At 45.7% G+C, this 16,910-nt stretch overlaps 1 protein-coding gene across 2 annotated transcripts in view; it reads right to left on the bottom strand.

Annotated features, from left to right (window-relative positions):
• The window catches only part of VIT (vitrin), a 94,425-nt gene that overhangs the window by 35,942 nt on the left and 41,573 nt on the right, over window positions 1–16,910 (bottom strand). For both annotated transcript variants that reach the window (XM_080684095.1, XM_080684094.1), the window contains exons 5-7: window positions 14,490–14,623; window positions 7,707–7,784; window positions 2,244–2,435 (exon numbers count right to left, since the gene is read on the bottom strand). In XM_080684095.1, coding sequence (XP_080540221.1) covers window positions 2,244–2,435; window positions 7,707–7,784; window positions 14,490–14,623 — 404 coding nt within the window. The remainder of the gene's footprint in view (window positions 1–2,243; window positions 2,436–7,706; window positions 7,785–14,489; window positions 14,624–16,910) is intronic.

The following is a 16,910-nucleotide window of genomic DNA, read 5'->3' on the forward strand; positions in this document are numbered from 1 at the left end:
CATAAGCACAGGCCCAACCTGTAATAGGATTTCCAAGCTTCCAGGGTAGCCAAGTAAATATGCCACATGTTTAATTATACGTGTTAGGCAAAAGTTGTCCTCTAAGGAGATACCAGGAGCAAACAAGTTACTCAGCTACTCAGAAATCTTTGAAAGAAACAAGGCCTCCGAAAGTCAAGAGCCTGAAATTAAGAAAATGGAAAATGTCTGCCTATGGGAGCCCTGTCCCCAGCATCCTTCCTAAGTGTTTTCTCGTTTGCTGTCAGGCATGGTGTGCCTGTGTTCATATTAACCTGAGATGAATAAGAATAGGGTGGTGAGAAGTGTCTCTCAATCTTCAGAAATTATTATTACTTTTTAAACATATTTTTTATTGATGTCAGAGAGCAAGGGAGAGGGAGAGAGAGATAGGAACATCAGTGATGAGAGAGAATCATTGATCGGCTGCCTCCTGCACACCCCACACTGGGGTTCCAGCCCACAACCAGGGCATGTGCCCTGACCGGGAATAGGTTGATGTTCAACCACTGAGCCAGACCAGCTGGGGCAAAATTATATTTATCTGGGGACTTTATTACATAGCTTCTCCCATGAGTTGTTCATTGAATGGAATAATAATGATAATCTTTACTTCATAGGGTTGTTGGGAAGATTAACTAAATTAATGCATGCAGGGTGCCTGGCACATGGAAAGTGTGGACTATGTGCATTCCATTACTTATTATTATTTTTTAATCCTCCCCCGAGGATATTTTCCCATTGATTTTTAGAGAGAGTAGAAGAGAGAGGGAAAGACAGAGAGAAATATTGATGGGAGAGAAATACATTGATTGGTTGCCTCCTGCATGCGCCCTGACCAGGGCCTGGTCCGGGGAAGAGCCTGCAACTGAGGTATATGCCCTTGACTGGAATTGAACCCAGTACCCTTGGGCCCACAGGTGGACACTCTATCCACTGTGGGCTCCATTACTTACTATTAAGCACAGTGGGAGTTGGCTGTGTCTAATCTTGCCACCCATCCATGTCAAGATGGGTCAGGCCCTGCTTCTGTGATCTTCATTAGCACCTGGGGCGTGGTTTATGGCAGGGATGCCTCTTGCAAGGGGAGTCACAGGAGGGCCAGGCTGCCAGGGCTCAAACCCAACTCTGCCACTGCCCAGCTGTATGATTTGGGACTAGTTTCCTCACCTCTCTATGCCTTGGTTTCCTCATCGTCAACACAATGGATCAGTCAAATGAAAAGTAACATCTACGTGATAGGGGTGTTGTGAGGATTTAATAGGCTGATATTTGTAAGATGCTTAAGAGAGTGTGTAGCACATTGAAAGTGCATATTTGTGAAATAAAAAGATGGAATGAGAGCTGGTTGGCTCTGATATGGAAAGGAAGGGCCATGCCGTGTGGCTGGAATGTTTGGAAGTTGGAGGTGAGGCTGAAAAGGACAAGTTCTGAGCACCTCCTCCTTGAAGGACAAAGTGGCACCAGGAGGGAAATATTAGGACAAATTGCTGAGACAGCGGTGACACTCCCGTGGAATTTTCCGCCCCCTGTCCAGAAGGCCTGTGGAAATGAGGAGGCGCTGATGAGCCAGGCTCCATGCACAAGGTCTGGAAACGGGAGATGGGGTTACCAGTGCACTCTTCAGGTTGTGTTTGAGGTAATACCGAGATTGATCCCATAAACTGGACTTTGGTACAACCTAAAGCTTTACTTAAGAAATGGATACAAGTAGGAAGACGAAAAGCAGTCAGAAAAGGAATAAAAATTTTAGCTACCTGGCTTTTCCTAAAGGGATTTTTTGGGTTTTGTTTGTTTCTAATATTTGAAAACTCCCAGGAGTTTATAATCTGTCACTTAAAACAGAACAGTGTTTACAGAGAAACCTCCTATGCCTTCAGCTGAGCTTTTGGAGAAATGGGGATTTTGTAACGGGAAAGTTTCATGTGATATCCCACCTTCAAAAGTATGGTAACGAAGGTCCTATTTTTGAATCTATTTAAAACCCTTTCCATATAGTTTGCTTGTTAGCTCTTAGCTTGATCCTAAATGATTATTATTGGGGCTCACATTTACCCTTAAATCTGGGAGAACACATACCCCTGGCCCAGGTCTCAGGCATTCCTCCCTCAACCAGCTCCAAAGGTGGGAGACAGGCACTCCACACAGGAGTTCAGACAGAGGGCTGATCTAAAAGCCGGTCTCCCACTTTCTTGCACGTGGAAACACACAGTGTACCTACTGACCCAGCTCCCGGCTCCTGTGGCCCATGGGCTGTGGTCTGGGGCTGCTGGTGGCGGAGCCTGCCGACGGGGATGGCTTGGGCAAGGTGGTGTGGGTGCCTTCTGCAGAGGTGGTCCCCGGTACCTGCATCAGGGTCACTGGCTGTGCGGTTGTCCCTGGAACTGATGGCTTCTGATAGGCTTTTGTGGTCTCATCTGTAAAAAAATGAAATTACACTGGGGCCTATCAAATAGCCAGCAGACTCCTCAGGACAGATGTAGAATAAAAGTTTATTGGACACTAGCTTATGAGCAAAGACCTGTGCTGGCGGCTGTGGAGGGCGAAACTCACCTGCCCTGCAGGGATGGAGCAGTAAACCAAGACACAAACCAAAGACTGAAGAAGAATAAAGTAATTAAAGACAGTTCAAACCTCAGAGATGTGGATAAGGCAGCACATGATTAATTGCCAAGTTAATTCCCAGACGCTAGAGGCAATTGTCATAAACATACTTTTTTGATATTTCAATTAGCATTGGTCCTGGGATAAAAAGGTACTCTAGTGTTCACTATCACTTACCTTTAGAGAATGCATTCTAGATTTCCAGTTCATGACTAGTCAACTAACTCCTCTGGGCCCCAGTTTCCTCAAAGGTCCAATGAAGTAAGAGAACTAGTTAGATTGTAAGGATCATGTTGACTCTGCTAACCTGTGCTCTTCATCCATGTGTGACACTTTAGATTGCTCTCACCATTTTAAATGAGTCTCAGTTTGTTACTCCTCTGGGGGCCCTGAGAGTATTTCTGAAGTTTAGGGCAAGGGGACATGTGGCTACCCACTGGGCATTGGGAATTGTCTTCAGAAGCATGGGTTTGTGCTGGAAGGAGACACAAAAGGGTCCCAAAAAGTGAAGAGCACCCCAGTCCTGGGAGGACAACAGCCCCCTCGAAAATGCCTGGTGGATCCCATGGGGGTTATGCCAGCTTCTCTATCTGACCATCTGTATTCTCTGACAGTTCTGGAGGCCAGAAACTGGAAATTGGTGTCACCCGGCTGAGCTCAAGGTGTCAGCAGGACTGAGCTTCCTTGGGAGGTGGTTGAGTAGAATTTGTTTCCTGCCTCTTCCATTTTCTTGTGGTTGCTGGCATTCCTTGGCTTGTGACCACACTAATCCAACGTTAAAGGCTAGTGTCCTCAATTTTCTCTGCTCCATCTCCAATTGATGTTCTCCTCTGTGTGTGAGTGTGTCAGATCTCCCTCTATTTCACTTTTATAAGGACACATGTGATTGCATTTAGGGCCCACCCAGATAATTCAGAATAATCTCCCCATCGCAAGATCCTTAACTTTATCCCATCTGCAATGCCCATTTTTGCCATGTAACATTCACAGGCTCTAGGGATGAGGACATGGATATCTCTGGGGAGGGGTGCGGGGAGGGGGTACATTTCAGCCTACCACAGCATGCCAGCTCTAGCCTTAACTTGGCTCACGGTTGGTGTGTCTCAGGTACACAGATCAGCAGGCGTAGGGGATAACATCTGAGATAAAGAGGTGATGCACTCTTTGTGGGAACCACCCAACTTCCTCTTTGACATTGTGCAGCGTGCTGGGAAACTGTCCACCATGGCCCCAGGCCAGCTGTGCAGAGGGATGTGCGGTGGGGTGTTCAGATCCGCTGCCTCGCACTGGCATTCCCCACCCTGACACTGTCACCTCCTGCGCCAATCAAAGCACTGACTTGGGGGAGCAGTCCGCAAACAGCACCCTCCCTGCTATGGGGCTGGAGTCCGGTCATTTGGTCTGCGCCTGCGGGCATCGGCCTGTTAAGACAGGAAGCAGATCCTTCCTTCAGCCTGTCCCGCCTTTAAGTCTGCCTAGACTGTGCCAGACAAATTGCTAAAGAGCTGGCAGCAGCTTTGGGGTTCAGCCAGTCTTCACGCCATCCTTGGGCAAAACCGAACCTGTGATTTATGGCGTTTCCATGACTTTAAAGGAATTGAGCTCTCATAACAAGTCTTCGGGAAGTTTCTAACCTCTCTAAAGTTCTCTTCTGTCTTACCCTCGGGTAAGTGCTACCGGCTTTAATGCCTCTTTAGGGAGGTGCAGCCCCAGGTCCAGCCTACTTCACAGAGGAAAACGCCGTAATAGTACCATTGTCTGTTTTATGAAATGGGAAATAATTACTACGTTGGGCTGAAAGATGTAAATAAACTGACAGTACACTTGCAAATTATGAATCAAACACTTACCTGTTTTTATTGAGCTCAGAGGAGCTCGAGGCTCTAGCCAAATAGCAGCTGTTTGCCTCTGCCTGGCGAACAGCGTTTGAATCTAAGCAGCGCCTGTCCAGCAGGAGCTGTGCAGCCAATCAGGGTGCTTTCTATTGTTTGAGTGAGAGAATTTCCCAGGGAAGAAGGCTGTGATGCTTTGAGAGGTCATCCTAACCTGATTTACCTGTTAACTCACATTCCCGGGGAGATGAGGAAGTATTTTATAGGGGCCTGCTGAGACCTGAACAGCTGCTGGCCTCACATCTCCATCTCTTCTGCTTTCCCCATATTGCTACAGGAATTTCATCATTTAAGGAAGAGTAGCAACAGAGGGGCCACCCTTTTACGATTCTCACTGGATGTTTTATTTGAGTTGGGGACATTTACTCCACGGTGAGACTGGTACATAGGAGGTGTTCGGTGTATGGTTATTGAATAAATGAATACATAATGAATGAATGAACTTAATTTTTCCCACTATGACAACTCTATAAGATCTTGGAATAGGATAGCACTACCCGGTGACAATGTCATGGAAGATAGAGAAGGTTTGGTAGAGGGGACAAGTGACATCAGCAATACTTGACTTGATGTTCTAACTATGGCTTTTCCTCATTTTCAATGTATGTGCAAGAAAGCCTGTCTGTCTTCTCCACACTCCTCTCGGATGTCAGTAACTCGGGCACGTGGAATAAGTACTTGCCAGAAGTAGATGGTGGTGAGCTGGGCCATGGCACTTGGGGTACATAGAGAAGTTTTGGAAATGATCTTTGATGTGGAGTATGTAGAAACCCAATGGATTTTATAACCTAAGCTGCCAGTTGGCTGTAAAGTCTCTCCCCTTCACCTCTCTCCCCACTCTTTACCTTCTTTGAGGGGTGCAATCAGTGTTTGAGTGTTGCATGGGGCAGTTAGAGTGATGCCCTGGGGCAAGGCATTAAACATCGCCTCATCCGAAGTGGGGGACCACTGGCACTCTGCCTCAGGATCTCTGAAGTACAGGTGTCTGGCACAGAGCAAATACTTGATCATTGATAGCTACCATCGCAGGAGGTTGTCCGGGTTCCCCTGTGGTCTGGGTTCTGGCTAAGGCCCAGAGCTGAGCCAGAAGGCCCCAGTGCCCATTCTAAATGAGGGCAGTGCCACTGAACTTCCCACGGGGGTCGGGGAGCATTCGATTAGAATCTGCGCAATCACAGCCCCTCCTCACCGGGGCCAGTCAGCAGAAGGAAAGGACCAGAAGAGTTGGGGTTAGTAGCTACTGTTTGGGGACAGCAGTGTTCAGGGCCTTTCCTCCCTTCCTTCTGGCCTTGCCCTTCCCAAGCCACGGGAAGGAACTTCCAGGAACTGGCTCACCACGACGACTGCAGGGGCCTGCGGGAGGGAGATGGGCCTCTCTCTTCTCTGATCTTGCTGAGCCGCAGCACCCACCAGCCCACCTGGTGCACTGCAGAAGCAGGCTTGCAGAAAAAGTTTGGGGGAGTATTCTTGGAGTGTAGAAGTACTCTCCCTCTCTCATTGTAAAAATAGGGGGTACTTGACGTGTGGTCCTAAAGTTGGGGGGCTTACTTGAACATAGGGATTGTTTCTGAAGGGGTGGGTGCCGGGCTCAGAAGGCCAAAGGTGAAGTGGGATGGGAAGGGAAAGGTGACCTCACCCCATCCTTGCTCTCCTCAAACCCCTGAGGGGAAGAAGACAACCCCAGTCATTCCCATGGCTCTGCAAAGCGGCTGCTGAGCCAAGGAGCGGACCTAACTCAGGTGAGGAGTGGGGCCCAGCCTCTGGCCCAGCAGTAGGGGACCACGATGCAGCTGAGCACCATCCTCTGGCCCCAGATATATCCACATATTTCACCTCCTAGAAATCACGGAGAACTGCTGGCCTCGATGAGACAACAGAGAGGCCAGGACGATCTCCCTCCATCAGCTGGTCAGTCTTTATGGGACTTCTGTCACCTATTCCTCCTCTCTGTGCCCACACCAAAAGAGGACAGGAGCGAGATCAGAAATGGTCCCTGAGCCACCAAGTCTGCTGCCAGCGTGGGGGTTAAGGGTGGGGGACGGCTGTATACTTGCACTTCAACCAAAACAAGGGTAGATTGCCAGAAACATTAAGATGTCATTAAAGATATAGTTGGAGAAGTAACTGGGTGGCGGCGGAGGCGGGGGGGGGGGAGATGAAAAACAGTTGCTATTTGTATGCCAAGGCCTCTCAGATCAAGGCTCTTTATATACACTGTTATTAGCATAAACATACAGATTAATGGTATAGAGAGAGGTTTCTGGAGCCACACTGTCTGGGTTTGATTCTCAGCTCTGCTGCTTACCAGCTGTGTGACAAAGGGCAAGTTACTAAACTACTCTGCGCTGTATTTTCCTCAAACTGTAAATTAGGGCTAAGCATAGTACATACCCATGGTGTTGTTGGGGTGATTGAATGCAGTAATCAGCTCTGGGAACAGTGCCTGGCACACAGCAAATGTTCAATAAATGCTGGCTTCTCACACTATTGTTACACCATGTTCTCCTGAAGTCCGTGAACAAAACTGGCCAGCCCAGCAAGTTTCTGGGAGCAATGCAAAATCCCATTATAAAGCAACTCACCGATTCTCTTTGTGTGGGAAATCAAAGAGCCCCCACAGACACACTACTGCAGAGCACACGTTCCGCTCTAACACAGAAACTTAGAAAAAGGTATTTTTCTTGGCCTGAGGGCTACCAGTACCACCTTTGTGGTTTACCTGATGCTAGGTCCCAGCCTCAGAGGCAGTGTCTCTGTGGCCTGGGTTATTCAGATTCACTGTTTGCTGTTATCTCCTAAGCCACATCCTTTTCTCCCTTTCATTTCATACCTAAGTGAAGACAGCCTTTTCCCTTTCAGCTGCCTGGGAATATTTCCAGACAGAATGCCATGTCATCTTCTAAAGTAACAAATACAATAAAATTCAAGGCAGCAGCATTGAAATCTGAATGAATGACACAAACAGAGACAATCTTGGAATTGGGAAAACAACAACAAAAAGCCTCATTCCTCTGCCCCAGCCCTCCAGTCCCATTGATTTCTGGGCCCATCTTCCTGGCATCTGTTAAAATATTACTGAAGTCAGTGGACCTTGCCCGGTTAAGATGTTAATTTCTACACTATCTCCCAAAACACGACGCTGCGTGTTTACGAACTCGGAAGGTTTAGGTGAAATCACTCATGAATACTTGCCTGCTTTGGCAGCTGGGCTTTTAGCTGATGAATATGTAAGAGCCGACGGGTAGGCTACGCCCTTCTGGGGTTTACCTTCTGCAAAAGAGAGAAAAAAGATTTATTTCTAGAACCAGAGGCTTTAGATGGCTCTGTTTTCATAAGCTGCTCCCCTCCTTCCAATTTGTCTTTCTTGAGTTCAGTAAAATCAGTCCGTCTCCCCCGTGCTGAATTGTTGATTACAACACAAAAGTCAAGTGGCATTTTGCTTTCCTGGATGGCCTGTACTTTATTAATATTCGAAAGGAAGCAATGAAGCCTCCGTGACTCAGAGTTCACAGGAGCATCCACTGTTTTGCCCATGAAGATGTGACATGGAAGCTGAGGTTTTCATACACGTGGCTTTGAATGTTTAATTAGGTCAGGAGATGGATGTGAAAACATTCCCCATGCCCCTCGTCAGATGCTGGAGTGCTCTGGCCACAGGCTGGCTATGCCTGAACGGCTGCCTCTCACTTTCATGGACCCTGTGGGATCCATTTGAATTCCATGGCCCTACAGAAACCTGGAAGTAGGGAAATAGAAATGTAGATAAGCCTTGACAATAAGCATTAGTTACCCACCCAGGGAGAGAAAGTTAGATGCCAGGCAAGAAGAAGGAATGCTAATGTATAGCAGGGAAGTAACAGAGACATAGAAAACAAGACCACCCTAGCTGGTTTTGCTTAGTGGATACAGCATCAGCCTGCAGACTAAAGGGTCCCAGGTTCAATTCCAGTCAAGGGCACATGCCTGGGTTTTGGGCTTGATCCCCAGTAGGGGGCGTGCAGGAGGCAGCCGATTAATTATTCTCTCTAATTATTGATATTTCTATCTCTCCCTCTCCCTTCCTCTCTGAAATCAATAAAAATCCTATCTAATAAAGAGGAAATATGCTAATTGACCCTCACACCATTGCAAAGATGGCGGCGCCCACAGCCAATAAGGAGGGAATATGCTAATTGACTGCCTCACCCTCAAAGATGGCGGCGCCCACAGCCACAAGATGGTGGCGCCCAGTCCCCTCAGCCCTGCTGGGGTGGCAGGTGCGTGGCAAGGCTGGGCCTGCCCTGCACGCCTGCCTCCGGAGTCCCCCAGTCCCCTCAGCCCCCCATCCACCCAGGGCTGGCCCGAGGCGCAGGCAAGCCTCAGATGTCGGCTGCCCAGCCACCCAGGGCTGGCCGAGGCTCAGGTAACCAGGGCCGAGGCTTGCGCTGCTGGCAGTGGCAGCAGCAGAGGTGTGATGGGGGTCGCCTTCCCCTGATCGCCGGGTCACCTCCTGCCTCTGAGGGCTCCTGGACTGTGAGAGGGGGCAGGCCGGGCTGAGGGACCCCCCCCCCCCCCAGTGCATGAACTTTCATGCACTGGGCCTCTAGTATATTTAAAAAAGAAAAGAAAACAAGACCAATCAGGGACAGGGGCTGGGTAAGGAAGTACCAAGCCAGATAGGACTGGAAATTACTCGAGGTCTTCCCCCACCACGAGGTCATGCCCGAAATTCCACCAGGAAACAGAAAGTGTCCTTGGAATGTAGAAGCCCCCCATAGGCAGGCACTTTGTCTCACATGGTAACTGTTGAACTCCCAGCTCCTGTAGCAGTCAGTGTCTGACACGTAGTAGATGCTCAGTAAGTTTTTATTTAGCAAAGGGCTATCTTAATGCTTATATCTCCATTAAAATCCAAATACCCGTTATCCAATATTTCCATCTAATAATGAAAGCATTTTAACTCTCCGCGTGAGGAAATATTTTTGTATGGTGGGGCTCGGGAGAAGATGGTGGGGAACATTGAATGGAGAGTCCCAGGGGGTGGAACAGAATCTAGTACAAAAGATTGTAGGGTCATGATGCAGACAGAATAATGGAGTCTTAGGAAGAGTTTGGGGTTGGAGTAAGGAAATATAGGTTTCACCTGAAACTGATACAAAATAATATTGAATGTAAACTATAATTGGAAAAGTATTTTTTAAATTTAAAATTATACGTTTCTGTTTGTATTTTGCCATTGACTAACTGCCTCAGCCTCTGACACTCATGTTTTTTTCATTCAGAAAATATGCACAATGACATGGACCAACTTACAACACAAAGTTGTGGGATCTAATGGGGAAAAAACAGTTAAAGGTTTTGGAACTATATGTCACCACAGAAATGCAAAATAGTTATTCTGTTGTTACCGATAAATATCACTCCAAGTGGGGATGAGACAAATGGTTGGGCTTTGTGCCATTCGAGTCACCTGGGAGCAGAGCTTGGCACTTCCTGGTCCTCTCCCTGGTCTGGGCCCAACCCAAACAGACGTCAGTGGAGGCTCTTCAGACTCAAGGAGGGCCCTTGCTGTGGCCTCGCTTTATCAACATAGCGCTGCAGAGACATGGTCTCTGTTCCCTATTCTTTTTTTTTTTACTTGGGATTTTTTTTTTTAAAATATATTTTATTGATATTTCACAGAGAGGAAGGGAGAGGGATAGAGAGCTAGAAACATCGATGAGAGAGAAACATCGATCAGCTGCCTCCTGCACACCTCCCACTGAGGATGTGCCCGCAACCAAGGTACATGCCCTTGACCGGAATCGAACCCGGGTCCTTTCAGTCCGCAGGCTGACGCTCTATCCACTGAGCCAAACCGGTTTCGGCTGTTCCCTATTCTTTTAAAATCCTATAGTTCTTTCTGTTCAGAAGGAAAAGGGGCATGAGCTCCATTTTCTGAAATGTGGATCAAAAACCAAATGGGCAGTTCTAGGAGGTCCCTCTCTGACCTTTCCCATCCCGGGACTTTGAAAAGATTATGTTCACCAAAAATGCATATCTCTCCAGCTCCCTCCCAGACCGAAGCAAATTAAGGAGCACAGTGACATGCAAACATTAGAAATAAAAACCCAAGAAAGGTCATGGAGGCATCTGAGCCATCAGAGGATGATTCTGACATGGTTCTGTGAAACTTGTTGGCCTTGAGCCTCTGAGCAATTGGGGGGCATGCCGTGGTCACCTCTCAGCCGACAGCCTTACGCTGCCATGCGCTTTCCTGTCTCCTCCATTTGAAAGACACTCCTAACCCTGCTGGCGTGGCTCAGTGGTTGAGCATCGACCTATGAACCAGGAGGTCATGGTGCAATTCCTGGTCAGGGCATGTGCTCCGGTTGCGGGCTCAGTCCCCAGTGTGGGGTGTGCAAGAGGCAGCCGATCATTGATTCTCTCTCATCATTGATGTTTCTTTCTCTCTCCCTCTCCCTTCCTCTCTGAAATCAATAAAAATATATTTAAAAAAAAAAAGACACTTCGAGCCATTGCAGAAGCAAAAGTGTTTATTATCATTGGCCAAAAGGGTTTTTAGTTATATGTCAGGAGATGGAATGAGGGGATGTGGAAGTTGAGATTTATAGGGAATAATATCATCAGATTGATATGCTCATGGAATTAATTTTTCTTTTAAACCTCTATTGGGATTCTTGGATTGCAGGCTAAATACTTTAAATCAAAATACTCTTATTTAGCCAGGAGCTACTTGGTAAACACCTATGTGGAGATTATATTTCTCTCCATACTCAACAAATTTGTATTCTAGACATAGCATTATCATAAGGCCCCTATTCTGAATTCTTTGTTACAAGGCAAACCTCATAGTACTATGGTTGACGACTTTCCACTCTCTGACTTAGGAAGGAGTCTGATTTGTATCCTAAGTGTGCAGCGGGGGGGTTTTTCTTTCTATAAAAATACTAGCTAATGCATGTGGAAAAAATGACAGAATTAGAACAACTATAATTACTAATATAATTCTTGCTGGAGCAGGGATCAATAGATGTTTACACCACTGAGTGATTTGTTGGGAAACAAGCTACTCATGGTGTTTCGAAGTATCACCCTGCAGATTGCTTATTAATTACGAGGTATTTTCAGCATGGAGAGGGAAGGTAACATATCCAATTAATCAAATTTAGCCTCACCAACAACTGGCCGCATTGCCATTATGTGCCTTCTGGTATGGTCATTGTGATAGGACATAATGGATATGCTATAATGCTACCTGTATAGTATCCTTGCCAAAATATTTAACCTGAATCCAATCAGGAGGAAACAATTAGAGATGTGTATGGTCCAGACTGGCTGGGACTTCAAAAATGTCATTGCTGTTCATGACTTAATGTGTTGAAATAGTTCTAGATTGAAGACACCAAGTAGACATGACAACTAAATGCAATGGATGATCTTTGGATTGTTGATCCAAAAAGGAAGAAATTATTCTGAAGACTATTTTAGGATAATTGGATACAATTGAATAGAAACTATTTATTAGATAATATTATATCGATGCTAATTTTTCAGATATGGTGTTGGTTATTTAGGAAAATGTTCTTGCTCTTGCAAGATGAGTGTTGAAGATCAAGTGTCATGATGCCTGCCTGGTTTATTTTTTTTTTAATTTTTTTTAAAATATATTTTATTGATTTTTTTACAGAGAGGAAGGGAGAGGGATAGAGAGTTAGAAACATCGATGAGAGAGACATCGATCAGCTGCCTCCTGCACACCTCCTACTGGGGATGTACCCGCAACCAAGGTACATGCCCTTGACCGGAATCGAACCTGGGACCTTTCAGTCCGCAGGCCGACGCTCTATCCACTGAGCCAAACCGGTTAGGGCGATGCCTGCCTGGTTTAGACAAAATACAGGTAGATGATAGGTAGACAACAAATAAAGCAAATATAGCAACTTATTAACAATTGGTGAATCTGGGTAAAGGGAATCTAGATATTCATTGTATTATTCTTTGAATTTTTCTGTAAATTAAAAAAATTTCAAAATAAAAGGTTAGAACCCTCCTACAAAGGTGTGTCTATGGTTCCCTGTCTTTGGACACATAAGAATTGGAGGCAAAGAAATGCGGAATTGGAGAAGTCTGGAGCCAGCTTGCTCCCTGCAGGCTCAAGATGAACCATCCCACATAGGAAAAAAAAATAAATAAAATAAAATGAAAGGTTAGATTGGTGCCCGAATGGCATGGCTCAGTGGTTGAGCATTGACCTATGAACCAGAAGGTCATGTGCCGGAAGCCAATTCCAGCATGTCATAATTGCAAGAGTTTCATCAAAAGGTTGATGGAACTTGGGGAATCAACAAGGGCTGAGTCACATATGTTATCACCTGTTGGGAATGGCTAAAGGCATTTTCCCAAACCTGAAAGGGATGCATAAATTGATTGCTTGCTGCCAGACAGCTCTGGGCATCTTAATCTACATGTTATTGCTTCCTGTTGGCCAAACACCTGAACAGCCAAAGGCAATTCCCCATTCTGACAATGGATTCTGTACCTAACCCTACCCTTTGATGTGTATATCTCCACCTTACCTTAGGACAGTGGTCGGCAAACTCATTAGTCAACAGAGCCAAATATCAACAGTACAACAATTGAAATTTCTTTTGAGAGCTAAATTTTTTAAACTTAAACTTCTTCTAACGCCACTTCTTCAAAATAGACTCGCCCAGGCCATGGTATTTTGTGAAAGAGCCACACTCAAGGGGCCAAAGAGCCACATGTGGCACGCAAGCCGCAGTTTGCCGACCATGGCCTCAGGACCAATTGTGTTAATAAAAAGCAAGGGGTCCTGAGACGAGGAGAACTTGGTCTTCTTTAGCCAAGCTCCTCTGCCCCCCCCAATGCCTTTCAAAATTATGTTTTGCTCTGGACTCTTATTTAATTTATGCACAGCCCCTTCTCCAGGTTTCCAGAACCCTTTTAGATGCCGGATCAAGACCACAGGTGTTAGTTGTGTGGGGGGAGTGCGGGAGGCAGCTGATCAATGATTCTCTCTCTCATCATTGATGTTTATATCTCTTTCTCCCTCTCCCTTCCTCTCTGAAATCAATAAAAATATTTTTTAAAAAAGGTTAGGTTGCCGAAACCGGTTTGGCTCAGTGGATAGAGCGTCGGCCTGCGGACTCAAGGGTCCCAGGTTCGATTCCGGTCAAGGGCATGTACTGTGGTTGCGGGCACATCCCCAGTGGGGGGTGTGCAGGAGGCAGCTGATCGATGTTTCTCTCTCATCGATGTTTCTAGCTCTCTATCCCTCTCCCTTCCTCTCTGTAAAAATATCAATAAAATATATTAAAAAAAAAAAAAAGGTTAGGTTGGGGAAATTCACAAATATAATAAAAGGGGGGAGGATCATGATAATACAAATATACTTGCTTACCTTTTCACTGTGAATCATACTAGTCACTAGCTCACCAACATTACGTCTTTGGAAAAGGGGAGAAAAGTGAAAATGATTTTCTACAAAAACCCAAAAGAGCTAGATAGTGAAAACTGATTGACTAGTGCAACAACTATTAAATAAAAATAAATCTCAAATAAAATTGTTGCTCGGTTCTTTAAGAGCCCATCTCCCTATCTGTTCATTTACCAGAAATCTCGAGATCTGAGACTCATTTGGTCTAACAAAAGGAATAGTTAAAAAAACACCCAAGTTATTAAATGTAATTCACTTAATTAAAAAGTTTGATTGGGCTTACAGATAGCTGCAGTGTGTTTAACATGAGTAATTGGAGCTTTTCAATATTTCCAGACTGCAGTGATTTATCACTGTAATTATAATTCATTGTTTCATGATCCTAATTATGAGAAGAACTAATCCTTCAGGTTTTATGAAATGAGGTGGGCCATGAATGAAAACTAACAGCACATCGGAAAGAGCACATTTTGTCCCAAGAGGTTACTTAACCCAAGCACCCGTGTTAGCAGCGTCCCCCCGGAGTGAAGGCGTACCTGAGACGACGAAGGATTCTCTCCACCGGGGTAGGGATAAGGACTGGACGCCATTGGAATAACTCCCTCTGTAGCCAGACTGGCCAGCTACTTTCTGAACAAGTACTTTCCCTCCTGAATTATCGAGCACACCACTGTGAAAAGAAATTTTTTGAAGAAAGAACAGAAAATATTGTTTGATGTGATCAACAGAATACCAAACCAGCCTCCGTCTTTGTTTAGAGATAGGAAAGCAGCAAGATTAAGAAAAGGGTCACCTTGACCTGCAGCCCCCCACCCTCCCAAGAACCGTGCCTCCTTCTCATGGCCCAGAATCCACCTCCCAGCTCTGATGTCCTTCTTTTTCTTATTACAGGACCTGGATTGTTCAGTCAGGAATTTCTCTTTGCCACCACACCTCAAATTTCTTTTCCCTGGTTTACTCATTCCCACTAGTTCTTTCTTTTTGATGTTGTTGTTAATCCTCACCCAAAGATATTTTTCTGTTGATTTTTAGAAAGAGTGGAAGGAAGGGTGGGGGGGAAGAGAGAAAAACATCGATGTGAGAGAGACATCAGACGCCTATTTTGTTGGCTGTTGTCATTTTTTTATTTGACAGTCTAAGGGAAAAGAGGTCAGTGCCCCTGACTAAATAGTCAGGTTTTGGATGTTTTAAAAATTCTGCACACGCCCCAACCAGGCCGGGATCTAACCTGCAATCCAGGTACATGCCATTGACTGTGAATCGAACCCACAATCCTTCTGTGCGCAAGCCGACACTCTAACCAATTAGCCACACTGGCCAGGGCCCCATTTGTTCTTTTAAGTAAAACCCCTTTCCTGACAATTTCCAATTTCGTTGTGTGACATCACAGAATGAATCCAGTTATTTCAAAGGGTGTGGTATGATGTTTTTTAAAGCAAATTATTCCTTTTATTTTGGGCCAGAAAGGTGTGTAGCTAAGTTAAGCTCCTTAAAAGAGTCCTCAGACACAAGGAATTGTTTATTTACTTTCTAGGTTTTGAAGGTTTTGGATCCTGACACGACGTAACTGACATTGCTACCTCTTTCCTCCTGTGTGAGGCAGACGCTCAGTTCTGGTTTCTGAATATCATTTCCACATTGTCGTCCCCTGGCCCAGAAGGTAAGATGGCTCTTTGGGTATCTGTAATTTATGGCACAGGGGAGCTAAAAAGTACTTAGGTTTGTGTTTATCAACACCCTTCCCTCCAGGAGTCGTAGCGGTTGCTATTTCTTGCTCACCCACCTTATGGGAGTCAACAACATTCAATACTCAACTTCATGACCCAAAAGAAAAGAAAGTGATAATAATACTTAGCATTTATAGCACTAAATTGCTTTAAAATCATCCCCATGTATCAGTGATTTTCAACTAGTGCGCCGCAAGAATTTTTAAAATATCCAAAACCTGACTAGTCAGCGGCACTGACCTCGTTTTGCTTAGATTGTCAAGTAAAAAAATGACAACAGCCAACACAACAATAGGTGTCTGGGGTGAATGAATCAAAATCATACTTATTTTTTGTCAGATTGGAAAAAAATATATTTGTTGGAATGCTGCAGAATTTTAGTAATTAGTTTATGTGCGCCAGGGGATGAAAAAGGTTGAAAATAGCTGCCATCTATGGTGTCTCCCTGGGTCCCTCAGCAAACCTATGAGTTGTGGAGTGGAGCGAATGTGTTATTCCCAGATCATAGAAACAGACTTAGAGAGGTTGAGTGACTCCAGATTAACTAGTAAATTTCAAGGCAGGGATTTGAATCCAGGTCTAAGTGACCTGGAATCCTGGGTCTGTCCCACTGGTCACAGTGGCCTCTTGGGTTCAAAAGCACAGGTACCTCCTGGCGCAAACTCCTCATGTCCTGGCAACCCTGCTGTCTCTTCTCTCAGTAGCGCTCAGAATCCGTTACCTCACTTCTCCCAGCTGCAGCAGGGCTGGCCTCAGCTCCCGACAGACCCTGGTTCTCTCTACCGTGTCTCAGTTCAAGCTGCAATGTTTGCTCTGAGAACCTGGCTCCCACTCTGCCTCACTGGATCCCTACCACCACCTTCCCCACCGACACTGACACGACTTCCCTAGGCCCCTTCCTAGCAACACCTTACATCCTGTCTCCCAGTGGAGACTCTGATTTCATTTGGTCTCCCAGCTAGACTGGAAATTCTCGTATGGGAAGGACCATGTTTCATGCTTCTGTATCAGAAGGCCTGTCAGTGGTGTGTGGGCTCTGCTTCCCAAAGCCAACTGGTAAGCTTTAGGATTGTGGGAGCTGGTTCATTTCACATCAGTAGCTTGAAATCAGACACGATGGGAGTATTTATACCACCCAAATCGGTAAATCAACAACCCCAACCTTTTTGGAGAGCCGGTGGTTAAACATTTACCAGCATACCAGTGGTGTATCCGGAAACTTCTAATTAT

Source organism: Plecotus auritus (assembly GCF_963455305.1).
Source record: "Plecotus auritus genome assembly, chromosome: 8".
Classification (NCBI taxonomy): domain Eukaryota; kingdom Metazoa; phylum Chordata; class Mammalia; order Chiroptera; family Vespertilionidae; genus Plecotus; species Plecotus auritus.